Source organism: Tachypleus tridentatus, chromosome 10, assembly GCF_004210375.1.
Source record: "Tachypleus tridentatus isolate NWPU-2018 chromosome 10, ASM421037v1, whole genome shotgun sequence".
In the NCBI taxonomy this organism is placed as follows: Eukaryota; Metazoa; Arthropoda; class Merostomata; order Xiphosura; family Limulidae; genus Tachypleus; species Tachypleus tridentatus.
This window is the reverse complement of record NC_134834.1, coordinates 136,127,552-136,151,274: the sequence shown is the minus strand read 5'-3', so window position 1 is coordinate 136,151,274 and position 23,723 is coordinate 136,127,552. Positions and strand designations below refer to the sequence as shown.

General features: G+C 28.9%; 1 protein-coding gene across 2 annotated transcripts in view; it reads right to left on the bottom strand.

Moving 5' to 3' along the window:
* Positions 1 to 19,720, bottom strand: part of Hpr1 (THO complex 1-like protein Hpr1) — a 44,035-nt gene extending 24,315 nt beyond the window's left edge. Inside the window, exons 1-9 of one of the 2 annotated variants that reach the window (XM_076463913.1) lie at positions 19,582 to 19,720; positions 17,778 to 17,857; positions 12,661 to 12,721; positions 12,152 to 12,215; positions 9,514 to 9,632; positions 5,035 to 5,083; positions 4,060 to 4,155; positions 3,353 to 3,482; positions 2,561 to 2,669 (exon numbers count right to left, since the gene is read on the bottom strand). In XM_076463913.1, coding sequence (XP_076320028.1) covers positions 2,561 to 2,669; positions 3,353 to 3,482; positions 4,060 to 4,155; positions 5,035 to 5,083; positions 9,514 to 9,632; positions 12,152 to 12,215; positions 12,661 to 12,721; positions 17,778 to 17,857; positions 19,582 to 19,629 — 756 coding nt within the window. In that variant the 5' untranslated portion in view covers positions 19,630 to 19,720. Of the gene's footprint in view, positions 1 to 2,560; positions 2,670 to 3,352; positions 3,483 to 4,059; positions 4,156 to 5,034; positions 5,084 to 9,513; positions 9,633 to 12,151; positions 12,216 to 12,660; positions 12,722 to 17,777; positions 17,858 to 18,246; positions 18,841 to 19,581 lie in introns of those variants that run through there. The other variant, XM_076463912.1, reaches the window with a different exon arrangement.
* Between the last annotated feature and the right edge of the window lie 4,003 nt (positions 19,721 to 23,723).

Here is a 23,723-nt window from a genome sequence, read left to right as displayed (position 1 = left end):
TTTAATGAAAAAGCATTAAAAAGTATTTGGTGAATTTATTTTATAAATATTTATGTAAATTTTCTTTATAATTGTTAATTACACTATTAATGGTTATAAAACTTGGAGGTTCCAAGTTGCCAAATACATTAACCCTATTGACATGGGTGGCAAGTCCAAGGCCATGTCATTGCATTTCTTGACTTGTATTCAAAAGTTTATTAAACTACTATTTATGTCTATAAATTTGGTATCAAATTGTATATTATAATTCATATTTTTATATTATATATTAGTCAAATTCTTAATTTAAAAGCAAAAATTAAAAGAATACAACCAAATATCAATTTTTGTACGTCATATGTTGAATGTAGCATTGCTTCAAATTAGATGATTGTGATGTCCAAATATAATCTATTGTTTTGCATGAATTAAGAGCTCAAATTACTGATACTGACAAATTAGAATATAAAATCAGAATATTCTATTCTATTTGCTCAGATACTGCAACATTTACTGGATCAAACACAGTGGCCCCACCTATGTCTTTTGATTTTTAAAAACATTTCCTTACTTACACCTACTTTTATGTACGACATGCGAATAAATAATTGAAAGCTCAGAATGTCCCTTTACTGGCTTTCTTAGACATTTGAAAGCATTAGGATGTTAGTCTCATTCTTTTGGTAGAAAATTTTAAGCTAGTAAGGTAAGTCTTTTGTGAACTGTAAATTTCAAATTTTTGAGACCCAAATACAGCTTAATTACTAAGTTTGACAAATTATGGTCTTAATATAGTAATTTATGATTTTTTTTGTTATTTCAAAATGTATATATATATATATATATATAAAAACAAATACAATTATTTCATTTTACATCCTCAACTCGTGAAATTTGACTAGGTTTAATAACTTACAACAAGCAGCAAATGAGTAGAAAGTTAGTAACTAGAAGAGATAATTGTGTTCTATATTTATTTATTTACAGTTTTATGTTTTAAAAATAATAAGTTTAAAACAGGTTATCTTGTAAAGGTCAATTTTATATTCTTGGATACAGCAACATGAGTAAATATGTTCTGCTTTATTACAATTTTCTTAATGTTAGCCAGACATGGCTGGTAAGGTCAATATAATGAAAATAGAAAATATATAGAAATGTACAATGCTGAGATTTAAGCTTAAACAGTTTAGACTAAACCTTTATGTTTTAATACTACTATATGTAATCATTCTAGAACAAAAGAAGAAGAATATATATTCATTTCCTAATTCTTTTTATCATGGTTACAAGGTTGGTCAAATCTACCCAACATGTACATGTTCATTAATGAAAATAACAGATAAAATAAAAAATTTTTCTTAAGAAACATCCAATAATTATCTAGACATCACAAATGTTTGACATATGAAGTTTGGAAATTTACTGATGCATAAAAAATTTTTTATCTTAAAATCAAAATTAAATTGCATGTTGGATAGTCTACATGTAAAAAAGAAAAAAGGCAGAAGAAATAGTTACATGAAAAATCTGATATTTTGCAAATGAAAGTCCTGATTTTTTTTTTTCTGATAATCTGCAAAATTTCATGAAGATACACTTCCCAACTTCAAAGTTGTAACACAAAAAACTATAACAAGCACTAAATAAGGTAGTTACTAGAGGTTGTAACTGCTAAACACACTAATAAAAGTTAATAATTTTTGCAAACAGGGTCATTCTGACTATTATATGTTATTAGATATAATGTTAAAAACTGCCAAATCTTGAAATAAGTTGTTTCAAATTGCTGAATACACTACTAAAGATTATCAAATCATGAAGTAAATTATTCCTAACTACTAAATACACAGATAAAAGTTATCAATCTGTGAAGGTGTTTCTAATTACTAAATATTCTAATAATGGTTATTAAATCATGAAATAAGGGGTTTGTAATTATTGAATACACTACCGTAATTACCAAATCATGACCAAAGGTGTTAAATTGCTAGTTACATTAGTATGGATTATCAAACAAAGTAAGGTGTTTAATTGCTAATTGCACTAGTAAATATTATCAAATCATGAAATAAAGTGTTTTAAAATGCTAGATATATTACTAATTATCAAATCATTAGCTAAGAAGTTCCTAATACACTAACAAAGATTATATAATACTGAATTAACTGCAAGATACACAACTAAAAATGATCGAATCATGAAGTAAAGTGTTTCTAACTGATAAATAACTATCAAAGGTATCATAAAATGTAAAATTACAGATGGCACTGTATCTATTTAGAAAGAAGGAACTTTTAATGATTATTTCAATCTCAATACTTCAAATATTTCAACAACATAAATATTTTTCTGCAAGTACTGGTTTATTCCAATAGAAATTGATCTATCTGTTCTTAAATACCTTTCATAAAGGTTGCATATTAAACAAGCATCCACCACATGTAGTTAACAGTGAATTAAAAATCTTGCATTTTCAATAATAGAAGACTGATACTAGAATCTATTTAATATATTTTTCAAATATCTTGCATGCAAATGAAATACTGTAATCACTATAACCTGAATTTCCACTTACTGAAGCAAAGTGTTTCCAGTTTATTTTATTATAGCACAAATTAGGCTGTCTGAAAAATTCCTGCAGTGACCAAAACTTTCGGTAAATGTTGTAATCAACACTCACAGGGCTAAAAAGTGAAAGATAAAAGATTCTTGATCACAAGAAACTCACTTGAAATAAAAATGTATCTCAGAACGGCTGGTATGGATATTAACACTTTTATTAATAAGGAAAAAACAATGTTTCGACCTTCCTAGGTCATCTTCAGCGTAAGAAAGATGATGACCTAGGAAGGTTGAAATGTTGTTCTCTCCTTATTAATAAAAGTGTTAATACCCACACCAGTTGTTCTGAGATAAAAAAGATAAAGATTATTTCTCATCTCTGAACAGATCACAAAAACTACTCATTCTTTGCATTTGTTTTTAAATGTATTCATCCTCTTTATGAAGTTATGCATGTTTCAAAATAATTGAAAATGTAAAATTCTGAGAACAAAAACACAGCTGCTAATATTTTTTAAATAATCAAGCACTGAATTTAATAGGTAACACAAATTTCAAAACATCTAAATGTAATATTACAGTTAACAAAATGTAACTCCTAAAAGTAATATTTGAAACATGTAATTGAGGTATTTATAACAAAATGTAATCAATGCTGTACCACAGAAATTATTTTTGACAGAAAGTGTAAAATACCTCACTTCACGAGTGGTATTAAAAATGTACAACAGATAGCAACCCTTTACCAAATTATTCATTTTGCACTAGACTATATACCTAATATGGCAATGTAAGCCACTCTTACCACAAAGTGTCATCCATTTCCCCCTCCTCCATTTCATCTTTTTCATTAATAAAATCTGCTAATGAAGTATCATCTTTGGAACTGTATATTGTTATGTTTTCAAGGTTAAATTCACTGACGATATTCAAACCTGAGATATATGGAAAAAATAAAGATTATCTGTACAATATTGTATATTCCTATTTTTTTAAATCACATTCAAACTTTAACCCACTACACTGCTGTCAGAGTTGTAATACTGGTAAAAAAAGTTAAACAACTGAAGACGGTCTTGAAGATCAATTTCTAGGCAAAGTACACTACTCTGTAATTACAGAATCATTTTAAAACAAAGCTATAACTACAAACATTTAGTACACAATAATTTCTTGCATATACTTTTAAGAAAGAACTTTTAAATTATACAATTACCAATACAGCTATAAAAGAAACTCAAACTATTGTTCTATTGTATTTTAACAATATGTAATATTTATTACAGATGATCCAATATCTTTCAACTGCAGTTCATTAAATCTTGTTTTAGAAAAACTAATATTACAGACTGTACTTTATAAAAATCTGCAAGTAACTTTCTACTGGCAGATACTGACAAGTTAGATTTAATATGAAAATAACATTAATAATCATTTTGATTCTATACTACAACTGAATGATTATAAATATAACATGTATCAAATAGTAATATTGATTTATCTTTTTCATACCTGAACGTTCTGATAAGGGGAAGAATTTTGCCAAAAACACTAATATTCTTCCACAAAAAACAGTGTTTTGTGAACGAGATAGCCTTCTTAGGAGATCTGTAAAATAAATTTTAATTTCCTTGCATAATGATATTAGTTTAAATCTTCTTGTACAATTTTTTTGGCAATATTAAAGTCCCATAAATTCTTTTCAGACTTCAACTGTTTTAAACAGTTATAACAAATGTTTTTCATTTCAATAAAAATTTTTTTCTTCCAAGAAAGCAAATCCCTATATTTGAATGAACATAAAACTGTTCACTTTAATCATTCTCAAGCAAACCTTCATTATATCACAGCTTAGAACCAGCAGTAACCTTACAGAAGTATAACTATCATTGACAAAACTAATGGTCTCTGTTGAAACAATTTCTCAAGCTATTAAAAACATGAGTACTGCTACATGTAATTTATATGAACATTTATTAGAAATGTGAAAAACTACGAATTCTAACAAGATTCAATTTTTACTGTAGTTTGATTTTCTGTCTGCTTCATGTAATGTACAATATAATAAAATGCTAATAACAACAAATGGTTATTTATATTCTTAATAATATCCACTAATACAACATGACTAAGTTCCACTTAGGACAATATCATTTTTCTAACAAGATTATTGGCTTATGGAATGAATTGCCATTGACAGTGGTAAAGGTTAGCACTTTACATGATTTTAAGAAGGAAATCAACAACTTCTTAAAAAATAAAAAGTGGGTTTAAAGTTTTACCTCTTTTCAAGGATGAATGTGCAAGAACAATATTGAAGTTCCAAATAGCACTTTGTTGTCCATATATTATGTTAAAACAAAATGACACGTTTTATCATAAAGACTATAAAAAAAAATTCTCTTCTTTACATTATATTGATGGAAAAAAAACCTTACTATTAAAACCTCAATGAGTGGTAAAAAAAACTGAAGAACGTTTACTTACCATTACATGATCTCAGTATTTGGTTTTTACAGTTTTTGACAAACAAATCCTACAGAAAAGGAAAGTTAAAAATAAGTGATGCACAGCTGCCAATATCACACATTAGAAATGGTTTAAGCTACATGATCTATCAATCATATGTACTAAATTACCACTCTTAATATATTTTTTCACAAACATTCAGTTAATTTAATATTTGAATACAGTAAAATCTGTCTAAGCAGGAAACTACATAGGGCAGAAACCTGTACAAGCCAGAAATATCAAAATTTTGCAGCATTACCTTAAGATTTCTCTCATAAAAGGCCCTCTATATGGTAGAACATGCATAATGTGGGTGGAAAACTATCTTTCACCTACCTCATCTATCAACAAGTAGGATTAGAACCTGAGCAAGGCAGAAAAAATGTTTTTGATTAAATATTAATTTTTTATTTAATTAATAATTTCTTTAAATATTAATTAATTCTCAGACATATTGTTACAGTAAGTATTGGTTAAATATATTGTTCATTTTTCTGCCGTCATTATTCCGGAGGTCGCTATTCAAAAGAACGACTGACTGTACTTTTGGTTGCATTTGCTGATGGAAAACTAGAGAAACCATGGGTAATAGGTAAAAGTGAAAATTTGCACTGTTTTAAAAATTTAAGGAAGAATCAACTTCCTGTGGAATGGAAAGCAAATAATAAAGCATGGATGACAAGTGCTATATTTGAGTAGTTTTTGAACAAATTAAACAAACGAATGGAACAAGAAAATAGAAATATTCTACTTTTCCTAAATAATGCAAATTGTCACCCAAAAGTTCAACTTTCAAATGTTCATTTAGTCTTTCTACCCCCATGTACAACATTAGTTCTACAGTCACTAGATAATGGAATTATACAGTGTATAAAATTGAAATACAGAAAATTGATGCTTCAGCATATTTTTGAAAATATGGACGACTGTAAGAGAGCATCTGAAATGACCATGAAAATTGACGTGTTAGATGCAATTTCAAACTGTGGATTTATTCTTGATAATGGCGAAGATTATGGAGAAGTTGTTTGTTGTGACGATTCTAGTGAAATCCAAACTCTGATTGAGAAGATTGATGCAGATGATTCTGTGAATGTCGACAAGACTGTTTTAACAGAAACTGATAAAATAAATTTAAAATCTATAATAGAATCACAAGATGGTTACAGTGTGAGAGATTCAAAAGATGAACAAAATGGAAAAGACAATGAGGAAATAGAAATTCCTACTTCATCGCAAGTGTTAAGTTATATTAACACTATCAAATTGTATGCAAAAATGAAGGGGGAAAATGAACTTCACGAAAAGGCCGTAGAATTGGCTTTCTCTTTTAATTGCATGATAAAGCCCATTAAAAAAATGAAACAGTTGAAATTGGACACTTTCTTCAAACAAATTTGATTAAGATTTTGTGCACTTATGTATATTTTGAATGTCTATTTTTGTTCTTATTCTAATAAATATAGAATAAACAGTATAATAATTTTATCCACAAACATCTTACTTCCCTTGAGTCAAGCAAGTATAAGGTTCCACTAAAAAATTATATATAATTAAGGAAATGCATGTTCACTGTCTAAATCGGAAAACCTGCTTAAGCCAGAAATTTTACTAGGTCCCATGCAATTCTGCCTTAGACAGGTTTTACTGTACATTTATTAAGATAATGGCAAAAACGATGACACAAAACAGGAGCTAATTTTGTTTAATATCAAACAGGGTTTTCATGATATATTTTTCAAGATATACACAGAGCTATGATTCAGATTAAAACAAAATAAAACAGGTTTTTAAACTTTAATTTCACTATCTGACATGTTTCACAAGGTTTTTCAATCAACAGCTGGAATACATAACATGATTTCTAGATTCAATGTTCAATATTTAGTGCCCTTCAACATAGTATTATATTATCAGATGCATAATAATCTGATGTCAAAATTACCAACATTTCATGTTATAGTAACACTTCTTATTTAGCAACAGTTCATGCTAGAGTAGAGATAACACCAGATTCAATGTACAGGGATACCAAAACAAAACTTCAGACATGTATTTTAGAGAATATGTAGGTTAAATAAATCCAATTTGCAAAATGTATGATAGACAGAAATATTTTTATTCTTCATGTGAACATCTCCAAGAACTTCAACTTGTTAGAGTCTGAGTCAGATAGAGTTCATAATTTCAGACACATCTCTGGTACAAAAAAAATATAGTATCACATTTACTTGTGTATGTATGACAGACACATATTGCTGACTAAAAGCCTACCACATTTCATGAACATATATTTCAAAATTTGGAATTAGTCAGTTTTACTTCTCCACTACCAGGTTGACTCAGTTAAATAAGCAACAGAGTTAAAAAATTATAAACTTACAAACTTGAGACATAAAATCAACTAAGACTGACTTAGACTGAGGAGATTCCCCAGGTTAGGAATTTGAAAGATTGGCAAACTGTGGAAAAAGAAAAAGATCAAAAACCCTGACAGCCAGCAAAGACTCAGAAGTTACAGCAATGGTCTTGGCAAAGTTCAGGGATAGTGTTGGACCACATAATGTTGGATTTACCAATGTATAAAAGCAGATAAATCCAGTGTTGGGTTACCAGTACCTGAAACCCATTAAAAATGCTTGTCTTTGTTGTAACCCTTAAAGTATTGAAGTTAACTTGGGAATGCATTGCCAGAAAGTTTTAACAAAATTTGAGTGTTGAAATAAAGTGATTGGTAGAACAAACCAAGTTGAATAATAACTACTATGTGTAGAAAACAATGTTGAACATGTTCCAATAAAAAAAAAGAGCATATTTGAAATAAAATTTTGCCAAACAAGTACTGATAGTTCGGTGGAGGAGTGCAGAAAAACCAGCATCCATCACATAAGCATATCATGCTTCTATTGGTTAGGAAGTGACACATGATAATTTGTATGAGAGACAATAGGGAGCAGAAGGCTTGTTGGCATGCATAAAGAGGACAGCATTGAATGAGAATAGCTAATCTTGCAAGTGGAAGTAAGTACTGTATTGACCTAGCATCTTGAACACAAGTGTAGTTTTATCAATTTGCAGCCAATCACTATTTAACTTTGACCATCATGGTGCAGAGTAATTACCTCTATCTCAGCTGTATTTCTTTGAAAAATCCAATGTCTATGGTCTAAACATGTAAGGAGAGCTCTTTTTCTGTTTTTTTTTTAAGCTGGATAAGACAGAAAAGTGATAAAAGCTTGTACTGATGATATGTTGCTAGAAGAAAATATATTTGTGAAAAGCTTTGGCCACAATTAGTCATGAAGTTTTTCTTTTTTTAAAACTTGCTTTATGGTATTATACTTCAACTGAATTTTAATATTGCAGCCAAATAGGAAACCATTTTTGTGGAAACAATATGAGGTAAGTTAAGTTAAACAGTTTTGGCACTTAATCATATCAAGTTCTGTTTCACTGCAAAAGCAGTTATAACAAGCTTTACTGACTCAAGTAACTGTTTGAATGGACTAAAAACTTGGAAACAAATGTAAAGAAAATTATATAAATGAATAAAAAAAAGGCTTAAACTTATTAAATAAAAACCTTCTGATTAACAATGACAAAATAAGAAGGCAGCTTGATTATAATTTAAGAATGATAAAAAGTTGTATTTATTATACACCAGATACTATACACACAGTGAAAGTGCACAGGGTGTTTTCTAGAACAAAACATACAAAATTTCGTTTTTAAATTAAAGCATTAAAAGAAGATAGGAAAAACATAGTGCTTAAATCCTACACTGAAGTTAAACATTTTAAAGAAACATATCAATGAGACTTTTTGAAACTTCAAAGCTACAAGTTGATACAAACATCAGTAAAGAAATTCAACACTTCCAGAAGTTACACAATCTATATAAAGTTATTTTGAAGTTTCAAACTACTTTATCTAGTTTTTTCTTTGCAATGTGATAGGACAAGTCATACAACACACATGTTGATTTGATGCACCAGGGAGTTTTCAGACTTCAACACTGCGTAATATGTTTATAAAGTTTAAAATTCAACCTGGACTAAATAATGTGCAGAATTTTATAATTACCATTTAGATTAGTGTATTTTTTAGGTCTTAATGTTTAAATTAAGTAATATGTACAATAATAATCAGTGATGTCGAGAAACCCACTTGTTGAGAAATTTATATGCAAAAACGGCTCATTTGGGTTGAGAAAATATTTTACATAGAAGAGAGAACAACGTTTCGACCTTCTTCAGTCATCGTCAGGTTCACAAAGTTTTGTGAACCTTTACAAAGGTTTGTGAACCTGACGATGACCGAAGAAGGTCGAAACGTTGTTCGCTCTTATACATAAAATATTTTCTCAACCCAAACGAGCCGTTTTTGCATATAATATGTACAATAATAAAGAATGTGCATTAACACTGTGGTTGTTAGAAGAAATAATGAACCTACCCTTTTCCAGATGTCAACTCTGTCTTCAAGTAAGTAAAACAACTCCTCACAGTTATCAAGAGTCAAACAGTCAAACATATCACCAATCAACATAACAGGAAGACTACCAGAGCATAATTCTGTCAGAATAAACACACACTTAGTACAGTTATAGTAAAGTAATTAAAGTTTTGTACAAATATCAATACTTGTAGCTCTTGGTTTCCTTTTGTATTATAAAGATATTATTTTTCACTAATAGTACTAAAGAACTTGTTAAAGTGACCACAACTTTAAGATTTTAAGCACAATATGGCTTAGCTTTTTCGTGATGGGCTCAGTTAGTCTGACCTTATATTGATCTTTATATTTTTCATACTTTAACTACTACTATGTTTTGTGTATTTTTGTGAAATTAAACAAGCTTTCAGTAATGATTAAAGTAATTTATAAACAAAAAAATGAGAATTTTTACTAAAAATTTCTCCATGAAAACATGGATTCAAACTGTCGAGTGCTTTGAGTGCAAAGTGATTTTCATGCTAAAATTAAAAACGTTCAACTTCACTAAACAATTTAAAATTTCATTTGCTTTATTTCTAAGCCATTCTAAATAAATTTCAAACTTTTTCTTCATTAAAACTGTCAGGGTTTTATATACACATGTGGGCTAACGATTCTTTCATGGTAAGTGGCTGTGATTTCTTGGTGATAAATTTGAACAATAAATAGATGGCACACATTCCAATTGTTTTGAAATAATATATCTGAAACAAGTCAAATATATGTATAAAAATTATTAACATTATGGATATCACAGTTGTATTTCACGCATTAAATAATTCCCTTTTCTTGTCGAAAGTCCACTTAGGCTGAATCAGTGAATTCAAAACCCAACTGAGAAGACAACTGATTTTTTTTTCTAATCTTATCACAATAGTATCAGTGAATAGTTTACTTCATACTGTGAACTTTGTATTGTGAACTTCAAATAATTGTCTCCTTTTTGTCAAAGTCCCCAGAGATAGGTTTAATAACTTTACAACACTCTTTGACAAGACAAATTATTCTCCTTACCTCTGTTAAACTATGAAACTCCTTATAAAGTACTGAAAATTACAGCTAATCACTCATATGCTGGCTAATTTCATGTTTTATGACTCTTTCTGACTTATATGTTGTTCACTGAGCCCTCAAACTTTCTCTAAACTATGTGACAAAATGATTTAACAACACTCAGTTAAGGTTACAAGAAAAATACTGAATTTTCAAATAGCATGATGTCAACAATATTAGCAAAACTTAGATAACAACAAAACTGCAAATACAATGTACAATACATATAGAATTGCATAAAAATTTTCACATCTAACACTTTTAAAACAATCTTTAACTTTCCTATTATAAAAACTAAACAACCACTATGTATTAAGTCACAAAATAAATTAAATAATAATTCCCACACTAAACAATCTTGTTTATTCAACAAAAACTTTACTTCATGTTGTAACACAGACCTACATTTTTCAGTCCTAAACAGCTTTAAACTCTTAACTGTTCATATTTAAATTTTATTATTTTATTGCCTTTTGAATCCTGTCTAACCATTATTGCTGCCACACAAGTTATAAATCACTTCATAAATGTATAATTCACATTATCCTATTGAATTATGTAGCTCAGGGATATTAACAAGTAGCCATTGAGCATAGTTCATGAACATTTTTATTATTATTACTTATTTTACCTAATTAACCTAAAAATTTTATAATGTGTACATTTTAATTACTTTTATAGCAATAAATATATAATAAACATAAAAGAAAACTACCTACTTGGGCTTTTTTTTTTTTATTGGTAACTGTCAATGAATCTTAACATTTTTGATAATGATGTTACTACTTCACTAAATTTATTTTTATTTAATTAAATAATAAACCAAAGAACACAGAGTAGTACTCTGCTGAAACCAAATGTCTTATAACAATCACAATGTTTCTGGGTTTCTAACTACAGAACAAGATCTGCTAAAAATTTGGTTAAAGTCATTGACATGTTTCCTGTAGAAATTAAGTTTGTACAGGAAGCAAAATATGACAATCCTCTGAACAGAAACACATATAATATAATAATATGTCAGTTAATAGATTAAATATTGCTTTTTTTCTGGTTATAAATAACATAGTATTACATGTCAGAGAGAACTATTGGCAATTTGTGAAAATAGCATGTGACAAGTGGGTCTGATTTTCTAGTTTATGACTCGATAAACAAAGCCAAAGGCTATAAAAATGACACTTTTCCTCATCAACAAGAATATTATAAGTAGTAGTTTTGCTTGATATTTTGTACTTCTCGACGAACTAGTAAATAAATTAGATGGGATATCTAAAGCAAACATCACAATTCTCATACTAACTGAAATTGAGGATTTCTATCTTAATATTGCCATATAAAATTAATAACTTAAGTTTATATAATATTATGATTTCAATTATCAGCTATGATGTGATGCCAAGTTTATTCATATACCATAACAATAAAATACTTGAATTAAATTTTCACTAACTCAGTAAAACCTTGTGGTACACCCACAAAAGGAAGACCATAGTAAGAAGATTAATCCAATCCTAAATGATAATCTGATAATGATAAGTACCTTTCTCTGCTGCTACAATGGATATTTTGATAACTTTTTCAAGGACTGAAGTATCTTGTTCAACCTATGAAGAAAATGATTTTGGAGATCAAAAAATTTCAAAACACTACTAATTAAAAATACAATAACAAAGGTTCTAAAATATATAAAATCTATGATTAATTTGATGCAATTACACAGTGAACTGATCTCCAAGCAATTGCTTTGTTCCAGATAACATTTTAAAAATTAAAAACAAATCATTTCATTGCTAAACTTTCTTTCTGAATTTATTATGCTTATTTCTTTATCAAATCTGGTAATTTTTAATGCAGTTGCACTGGTCTTCCTCACGCAATTCAAATAAAACAAAAAGGTTTTTCCATAAATCTCTTAAGTAATAATGAGTCTCTAAAGAGACAAAAATTAAATTACTTTCATCTATAAGTTACATCGGAACTTATATTCAGTTAACTAACACTATGATTGTGCTTCTATATTACTAGCATAAAATACAAACATTATCTTACCAAAGTCTTTTGTAATAATTCCCTGAAAGCTTGATCCACAGGACTCTTTATATCCATCTCACTGAACAAAAAAAAAAAAAAAAAAAAAAAGACAACTACATTACAGCTAGCATTTAGCATTATGCAACTCTCAAATCATGATCCTGAAATTAACTCTGTTAATCTGAAAATTATATTATCAAAAGAAGTTACCATAACAATGCTCTGGGTAATGTTAGTAGTACCAGATATTAATATTTCAAAAACAGGTATCTTTAATACAAAAATTAATCAATTAATTAACCCTTTTCCAATGGGTTCAGTAGAAAATATAAGTTTGTCTACACATAAGTATTTGCATTATAACTTTTGATACAGCACATTCATTTTCATGAATAATGGTATATGTTTAGCAAAGGTTACAAGTATTTAAAAAAAAAATCAGATTTTTTAATAAATAATTCTTGAAAGATTTGTTTGTGAAAATATTGAATCTGTTTAATTAGTAGTCTCAGTGCAAAGTAATTTCATGTTATGATTAAAGAAAAACTTTTCTTCTTTGCAAAAATTTCAAATATTTGCATAATCTCTAAAACATCCTAAATACATTTCAAATGTTTGTTTTTAGAAGACTTTATATTTTATGTTATTTTCTATGCTCTTAACTACGTTGAGTCTGATACTTGATCAACCTTGTAATCATCATAAAAAATTAGGAAATAAATATAAATTATGTATTTTTGGTACTAGAATGACTACATATTATAACACAAAAATACAAATGTTTAGTCTATGTAGACTAAGTCTCATAATGCTATATATTTATTAATTTTTATTACATATTAACCTTCCAGTCATGCCTAGCTAATCTTACATAACTTTCATTGATGCTGTGCACTTGCACTCGTTTTACATATCCTATAATATAAAACTGACTTTTAGTCTTCCATGTATTGGTTGAGTTTTAATGGACTAATATCTTGTAACATACAATCACATTTAAATTATTATACATTATATATCTATTTTGGTTATTACTATTTTGGAATCAATTATTAAACTTTTCTTTCTTAAAATATAGAAAAAAAAATAAGATAATAGAGCAAACAATCATCTCTTCTAGCTACAACCTAGAACTTGGTTGCTACTGAACATTAGTTGCTAAGCCTTTTAAAGTTTTGCACATGGAGAATATCAAACAAATTTTTTTTTAGGTTTTATACATACAGTTGAATAACTGAAAAATCATAAATACCTATACTAATACCATCAAATTATACAATAATTTATTAAGCTTAGTAACTAAGAAGTATTTAAGTTTAAATAAATATGAAACTTTGAGCAAACTAAACACACAACCTACATTCATGAAATCTTGGTTCGAAAGAATGTGGTAGCCTTTTCACAGATTAAAATAGCTGAGAAAACAAATAGAGGAGCATTTTAAGCTGTAGATTGGTTATTCACATGTCATACATTGAAGTAAGTGTATATAAGGGACCATTTCCAAAAATGGAAAGAGGTGAACAGGGCCACTGTGTTTGATTCAGTACACAAGCAAAACAAATGACAAAAAACATGAAGTTCTTATTTTATATTTTAGATTGTTAATATTGGTAATTTGAGTTCCTAATTTGTACAAAACTATAGATGTAGTATTTTGATGCCACAAACACCTAATTTTAAACAGTGGTGCATTCATTATACCATGACTCACTAAAATCCATATTTAGGTGTTTTTTTAATATTTACTTTTTAATTATGAAATAAGTCATATTTTATTTTGAAGTTTGAATTATACTCTACAATTTGGTTTCAAATTTATTGACATAAATTAAAAAATATTAGCTCAATAAAATTTTGAATCCAAGTCACCAAATATGATGACATGACCTTTGACTCATGAGTTGTTGCAAAAGAGTTAACTTAGCTTTTTATCTTTTAACATTCTTAAAATTAGTAGGTCACTTAAATCTTTAGTTATAAATAAAACAAATATTTAAACCCATCAACACAGCTTCCTGAGAAAATCTGGCAATTAAATATAATGGTATGTTTATTTATTAACATCACAATGAATTCAACTTATACAAAAATAGATCTACTAGCATTTTCACACAAATATCTAAGCTATCTGAAGCTGTTGTTTTCTTTAAATAAAGAAGTCTTACACGTGAAGTCTAACAGGTTTATTTTTGAAGTGTGACTTCCAAGTATTCAAAAGATAATTGGGTCATCCCATGCCAACAAAAAAACTTTTCCCAGTTGTGTCATAGATCGTATTCAAAAAATTCAAGTGAAAACTTCATTTTGATTTATTATATTCAGCCATGCAAAAATCCTGAAGCTGTACTGCATGCCTGAATAAATCAAAATAAAGATTTTGCTTAAATTTTTTCAAGAAAATCTATGACATGAACTGACTCTAATGTCTAACATATAAGTAAACTTTCTCAAGAGCAAGTTTAAACTTCCAGTATCTTACTAAAATTTCATATAATTTTCATCTTGAAAACCTGACCCAATAAAAATTATTTTCAACTTTATTTTTATCACACAGCACTGCTTTATTATAATGCCATTGGTTATAATGCTATGCAATACATTCAGAAAGAGGCTCAAAACCATATGAAGCAGACTAAAGTATATGTTAAATAAGTGAACATGAGTGTGTTTTGTTTTTGAAATACTAGACAGTTTATATTCATATTTTATCTTATCTATGTTCTCTTTATATCTATCTTCCCTATGTAAATAAACAATGAATTATTTTGATTAATTGCTTTAGTACTCTGTTGAATCTGTACTTGTTTAGCATATGGCTACTGATGGTAGTGTTATAATGATGCAATACTGTAGATCTAACATTTTGAATGATATAAAACAAATTTAATTTATAATACATTGGTTTTAGAAGTTACTGTTAAAAGTACTTAAATGAAGTCTTAAAAATTGTTTTTTTTTAGTTTGAGCTAACGAGCATTTTAATGGTGTTTTCTTTTTTTCTGAGTTAAGCATACAGTGGTAATGCTCATTTCTATATACATGCATTCTAAACAGCATCTTTTTTGAATAGGATCATTCTAAAGCAAATAGCAATCATGATTTGTGCTTTGCCACATGCCCTATGACAAATTATATTACTGATTCTTTGCTTATAAGAAATTAGTATGCTTGATTTTTTCTAATTTTTTTTATTTGATGGCAACAAAGGGTGGCAAACATTTTTCACTCATCTTAAAAAATGCTCACCTTATTTTGAGCTGTTTGTAGATATGCCTGAATCAGATATGCATTAGTCATAAATATTCATCAATGCCATAAACAGATGTAGATCCAGAATAGATCTCGTTAATGCAGATAACTCACACAGTTCACCTCAAAAAAGGCATAGTGAAAGGTTCCAAAGAATTTTTTCAAAACAAACATAGTTTTAAAACCAGTTAGAGTTTTAAAAATATTTTGGGTTTTCTGTGTTAATTTGTAAGCAGAAGCATTAGTATAGGAAACAAGTGTCTGACAGGGATACCTGTTTTGAGTAGTTTAAGTTGTACAGACATAGTGGATGAGGGTTCATTACACATGAGAATTAGCTTGGAGTTTGTTAAGTAGGTTTTTTATTGTTGTTCAACAAAGATTTAACACTGTTGTTAGGGTTTTGGTGGTGTCTGTTTGTGAGCATGAAACAGTTAGAATGAAGAAAGACAATGATTTTACCTTTTTTTTTCAACTGTTGTACTTGCTACAAATAATGGTATACATTTCTTTCATATCTTCAGAGGAATGGTTAATAATGATACTATCATAAACGCTTCTTCAAGACATTCAATATGTCACAAACTTGCCATATTTAGTTTGTTACACAAGCTAATCAGTGAATCAAAAACTATAAAACAAATTGCTGTTATCAATGGTTATTCAACAAAGTTAGTTAACAAATAGTTTAAAAAATTGAAAACCATACATTTAAAATCAATATAACTATATACTATAATAAATAACAAAAATAAATGGTTGAAGATGAGCTACATTGAAAAACCTTCTCACACAACACACTGAACAAAAAAATCCCCAAGCTAGTTTCTACCATAAAAATAACCAAGGAAAAATGATTGTGCAACAACAAAGACAGATTTGAAAGTACAGCAACAGTGGTGTTTACCATTTAAAATGTCAAGACTGCATTAGTGCATACACAAGTCAGACAGGACATTCCCTAGAAATGAGAATCAAATAATATTGTCAAAGCTTGAAATTAAAGAAAATGGATTCAACGTTTGCATCCCACTTTATGAAAACTAACCATCAATTTAATTAGGAAAAAAAAAAGTGCAAAATTTTACATAACTGGAAAAAGGTAAAAACTAGATAGCCTGGAAAGTTTAGAAACAAACAGAAGTCTAAAACAAATCCAGAGAAAGTTCTAAATGACCAAAACAAACAAAGCTCCTCTTTATTTTTTTACCTCACTTCAATCTCTAAGTGAATGTCAAGGTCAATTCCAATTCTTTGTTTACACATATGTAAACCTATTATACAGCGTTTCAGTCTGTACTTGATAATGTTTTTACAGGAAAATCATGGTCATGAATTAATGAAGAGTTTGTGAAACAAGTCTTATTTTTACTTAATTTTGTAATAATGCAGTTTCACCAAGTACTGATGATTTCAAGTGTTAATTATGTTGATATTTTCCACTTTAGATTTTTTTTTGGTACCTTGCTACATATTAGTTCAACCATAATAAGTTCTTATAAGTCTTTATTTAAACAAAGACTTGTTTAAACATGGTATTTAAACAAAATCTTTGCAAAATTCTAAATACATCAGTCCACTCCCTTTTCTATCATCTAAATAATACATAATAAAAAGTTGCAAGATCAGTATTGGAAGATCTAACTTTAATGAATCCATGTTAATTTTCTTTTATGATACGCTTTTCTAGATGATTTTGTAAAACTTCTTCACCCAACCTTCTAGAATTAGGAATGTGAAACTGATCATATAAATATGGTAAAAACAGCTGCATATGAAAACTATATAAAAATATTTGACAAACAAGAAAATTTTACAGCATTCATTAATATCAGTGAAATTTTTTGAACACTTTTTAAAATCTTATTTTACTTACTACTTACCTTCCTTGATGGCTTAGTAACTCGCATTTTTCTGCAATCTGACTAATATCTTCAGAGTCAAGAGCCCGAGTAAGTAGGTCCTGAAAGATTAACATTTACATAAAATAAAATACAAGTATTATTTATAATTAACTGAAAATTGATAATTAAAAAGTTAATTTTAGTTTTGTCTTCAGTAAATAGTTTACTTTTATATAAACAATAAAGAAACTCAGAATTAGGATTAGAATTAACACAAATTAGTGAAGCTAATCATGTTCAATATTGTAAATTGATCTTTTATTTCTTCACTCAATTAAACAAGTTTGATAAACAGAAAATTATTCCCATTTGGATTTTAAAACAATTAACATATGAATATAAAAATGAGAATAGTAACAAAAGGCCAAACAATTCAAAATGTAGAAACCAAGTCATCAAACAAATCTAATAAAACATAATTTTATCAAAGGACAGGAATACATCTGACCTTCTGCTGATGAAATCTCTTGTCCATGATAATGATTTTCAACCATTCCATGTTCTTGCCTAAATATAACCTCATGGGACCAGTTATATCTTTTTCTTTTACCAATTCTTATAACCATATACTCTCTTGAAAACTCTTACGTTTGATTAATGGACAATTTTGCTAATTTTCTAGGGAAGTATCTTATTATTTATCTCACAATGCCAGGAAACTACATATTAAATATATATTTAACCACTGTCCAAATCCAATAAAATGTTTTAATAATATATGATTCAAAACTTACAATAACTATATTTTGCATCAGTTAAAACAAAGAAAAACAGAGTGTGATATCTCAGTAATGTACTTATGACTTGTGATTAATATAACATTTTCTCTGTAAAATCTGAGTGTGTGTGGTCCAAGTAACAATAATTAACATTATTGTCATATACACTTAGAAATACTGTTATCTGATACTTCTCTCACCAACATTACCAAACCTTTTACTTACAATTATTGCTTTTATTTAAATTTTAATTAAATTTAAGTTTCTATAGCCAAAGATCTGAAAATGAGCTATAACTTGGTATAATTAGTTTTACTTTTAGTTCAAACAATAAGCCTAGAAAGGTAGACAGTCTACTAAAAAAAGTGAAATGCATATTCTGCATAACCTGCAATAAATATTCATGTAATGTTCATAACTCAATTTTGCAGAAATTGTTGAAAGTAAAATATATAAATTCTACATAATAGGTTAGTTTTGCAAAATGAGATAAATATAAAAATATGAGCTGTTTTACACAGTGGATTGAGTTCTGCTTAGTAAGTTAACATAGGACTGAATATGGAAACAATATTATTAACATATTGATTCAGCACAATATTTAATAGATAATGTGATCTAATTCTTAATACCATTATGTTAATGTAGTTATACGTAATGTTTAGAAAGAAATGCATGAGTACTGTTGTTTCATATTGTATTTTTAAAGTTTATGCTCTTACTTCCATGCATTTCTGCAACCAATAAAGCAGACTTTACCCTATGTTAACTTATACACATTACAGAATCAAACTATTATGCAGAATCGACTTGTTATGCAAAATTAATTTTAATTCACTATGGACAGCATATATAATTTTAGTATCGACCAGTTACAGAAAAATGCAAATTTACAAAATAGCATATCCCATAAAAGTGTTATGATTACTAGCAGAAATACAATACTCAGACTGAAATTTAATTACTTAAAATAAGGCTTAAACTTAAAACCTTAAGCTAAATTTCAAGTATCATTTTAATAAATCATCATACGTTTTTTTCTTATTACAAGATGTAACTCTTACCGATACATCTTTAATGAGGCCAGAAAAATGAAAAGAAAAGCTATCCATTTACTTATAAAATTTTTGGAATAACTACACTACAACTTAAAAAATTCAAAACCATTAAATGTGTTAACTTCAACAAAAAGCGCCATCTACTGATAACAAATAAGAGTGTTAATCAGAATTAAGGTTTAAATTAAAAAACAATTAATATTTTAAATTTTATTTAAAAAGTATATAATCTTCGTGTGTATTATAAGCATTTATTGTTGAAATTCAGGCCTGGCATGGCCGAGCGCGTAAGGCGTGCGACTCGCAATCCGAGGGTCGCGGGTTTGCGCCCGCATAACGCTAAACATGCTCGCCCTCCCAGCCGTGGGGATATATAATGTGACGGTCAATCCCACTATTCGTTGGTAAAAGAGTAGCCCAAGAGTTGGCGGTGGGTGGTGATGACTAGCTGCCTTTCCTCTAGTCTTACACTGCTAAATTAGGGACGGCTAGCACAGATAGCCCTCGAGTAGCTTTGTGCGAAATTCCAAAACAAACAAACAAAAAAAAATGTTGAAATTTAGAAGTTCGTTTTTAATTCTCATTTTCTTTTGTTTTTGTGGCAAATATCATTATAACTTAGCAGTAAGTGTAATTATAAAATAGTTCTATAAGAATTTTAAAAGTTTACTGCACTGAAACGTATTCATATACTATAATTTACCATAGTAACAACAAATACTACTTGTGAATAAACAATTTTTTATTTCGACTTTTTTCAAGGATCTAGTTTAACTTTTTTCAGTTTAACAGTTTCGTTTGAGTCTATTTACTCAAATGTATAACTTCTCTATATAGATCGAAGAATTTGTGTTTATTCTGAGTGTATACTAATCCATACTGTATAAACATTATGAATATGAATTCTTTCTTAAGAGAATGTTAGCCGAATTCTATCTGTGACTATTTATTTCATGATGCCTGAAAATAAAAATATCTTTTGAGTTTGATGGCTTCTAGATGGCAGCACAGTTGTATACAGTGCACATCGAAATGTAATGACCATTATATAACTTAGGAAGGTTAATGACGTACGTTGTGCTAGAGTCAGAGGGAATCTGTCGTTATAAGTGTATGTAACAATGTGTACTAAATATATATGTATGTATCTACAACGTAGTGTGAGAACAAGTGTCTATTTGTGGTCATATACACGTGTATCAACATTGTATGAAGTCATTTATGACTGTTGTAGAACAGAAATAAATCATTTACCCAAAGAATACAACTATTAAGCAATATATGAAGGGAAGCAAAGGATTTAATCTGCATATTGACACTTTGTGATATAAGGTTAATTGTAATTACCAACCTATTAGATATTATTTGAAGATAAGTGTACCATACATTACCATTAATAATAATATTGATAGAATGTTTCAGTTTTGACATTGAAATATCAAGCAGGTAGTGAATTATCTATTATTTTCGAAGGATGCAAAATATTTCAATTGAATCGAATTGAAATATTTATGAGTGGGTGAAGCTATCAGTAGTAAATTAAATTCACAGGTAATAAGTAGTTGAAGTGTAATAAAAATGTAATATTGGTACATTTATTGCTATATGTGATTGATTGAACATTTTCAATTTTTAATTTTGAAATATTTTCTAAGCACACTGTTTTCTTAGCATTTTTCAGTGTAAAGTGCAGTAAAAGGTGCATGAAAATTCATCTTGCGAAGTATATCTGAGGTAGGAAGTATAAACTAACTTCTATGTGGTGAAACTTTATAAAACTGATATTTAACTGTATCTGGAAGAAAGTTGCATAGAAGAGATGATGAAAACGTTAATAGAAACTGACAGTCAGAAGAATAGGCTGTCATTTGCTTAGGTGAGTTGGCTCATCTGTGTAGGAACGAGTTTGCAGCTTTTACCCCATTCATTTCCTACTACAACTATACACCATCTATGTAACAACCAAAAAGCAGTGGAGGGACAAGTTTGCTTTAAATGGTTGTTCGCTCCTCTACATAAAAAAAATTCTCAACCCAAACCAGACTTTTTTACATATATAGAAAACAGGTTAATTTCTAAATTTTATTTTCCAGGTCACAAAAGCAAAGCTTAAAGGGAATACCGTATTTTCCGGTTAATAAGCCGAGGCCAATTTTCAGCTCTGAAAATGAGGGTTTTTGCTTATTACCGCCCAATAAGCCGAAGCCATTTTTAAGAAGTGACAAGTTTCTTCAAAATTATTTCTTAGTCTCGTTTCAGCGTCAGCATGCATGTTGTGTGTGATCATTGGCGTTCTGTAGTAAAGCAGAACGTGTCGTACTGAGACAGAGATGGAATCAATATGTCATTCGTTATTGGCTCCACTCACTGTAATTAGGTAACCAATGAAATTCCAGAAACAACGTTTCACTGTAGTCTTAACGTGCTTTGCTGATGGGACAAAATTACCGACTATGGTAATTTTCAAAAGAAAAACACTTCCTAAGAAGAAGAAATTTATTTCCGAAAGGAGTGATCGGCCAATAAGCCGACCCCCAAAAATCAAGTCCAAAATTTAGGGCCAGAAATTCGGCTTATTAGGCGGAAAATACGGTAATTGCCATTTTCTGTACTTTTACAATATAAGCAATTAAGAAATAACACATACTATCCAGGAACAAAATTTTTGTTACGTAGTGTTATTCTAAGGTTACTAGCTATTTCTGAGTTTGTGTGCAATTTTTACATAGCATATGTTCAAGACATCTATTAAGTTGATGTTATTCTGGTTGCCTTTATTACTTGCCATTCGATCAGTAGTAGGCCTTTGGAGTGAATTCATGATGGGGAAAACGAAGTCCAATAATGGAGCTGAAGATGGCTGACAAAACATAAAATATTTTATTTACAAGGTTCACTGAAGGAGAAATATGTGTATTCTCAAATATTCGGATGTTGTAAGTAAAACGTTTTGTATATTAGGCAGTATATAACTCGATGCCACCTCTTGCGGTCCGTAAAAGAAGCAAATGTTTCATTTTCCTCATTGTTCTACATATGTTACTGTTTACCATGTCTTTTAAAATATATTTAAAAAATATAGTTTTAATTTTTGCAACTTTGTAAAAGTAATTAAGTTCCTGATCTTCTCATAGACGTTTTTGCTTCTCCATCTTTTTAAGCATACACCATGATGTCTTTAGTAATCACTTCTGGCTTGGCATGGTCAGGTGGTCAGAGTGTTAGATTCGTAATCTGAAAGTCGCGAGTTTGAATCCTCGTCACACTGAACATGTTTGCTCTTTCAGAAATTGGGGCATTATAATGTTACGATCAATCCCACCATTCATTGGTGAAAGGGTAGCCCAGAAATTGGCGATGGGTTTTGATGATTAGCTGCCTTCCCTCTAGTTTTACACTACTAAACTAGGAAAGACTAGCGTGGAATTAAAAAAACAACAAATAAACAATCACTTCTCTAATACAACTCTTGAACTATAATTTATCTTCTCCACCATCATTTTGTAGTCATCAAAACATAGATACTCCTCTTAAAAATATTCAACTAAGTAGTCGACTTAATTTCTAATGCACAAGAATTTCTTCAAGAGCCTCCAGAGTTCACTTTCAGCCTCTGGAGAAATAATCCTTCTCAGAACATCCCTAAAGATGGCAACAGGCTAGCATCTGAAATATAGGATCAACACTCGTTAATAATTAATATCTAGATAAAGCAAATTTAGTTACTAACTAGTGAATAGACTTGGCCTGTTGTATAGACTAATAACCGTGACAACTATAGATTTAACCTCTTTACTAAAACATTTTCATAAGTTAACTCCCAACGAATGCAGTTTATTCATTGCGTAGAAAACCACATCACCGTTTTATTTAAAAAAGTTTATTTTTCTTAAATAATTTCTCTTATCAGTATTTTCAAAATCTTACCAAATTTCGATAATTCGATTTATATTATATTCATTCATTTACACTTAAGCCCTGAACTCATCTATTTGTTCCTGTTATTTTCAATATATAAGAAATTAGTAATTAATCTTATTTTTAATCCTGACAGACTTATCTTTAAATATATTATTTAATTCGTTATTCTCCTAATCTTTTTCCAGTCTCTCGTTATTTTAGCTATCAAATCAATGTATTTAATCTCG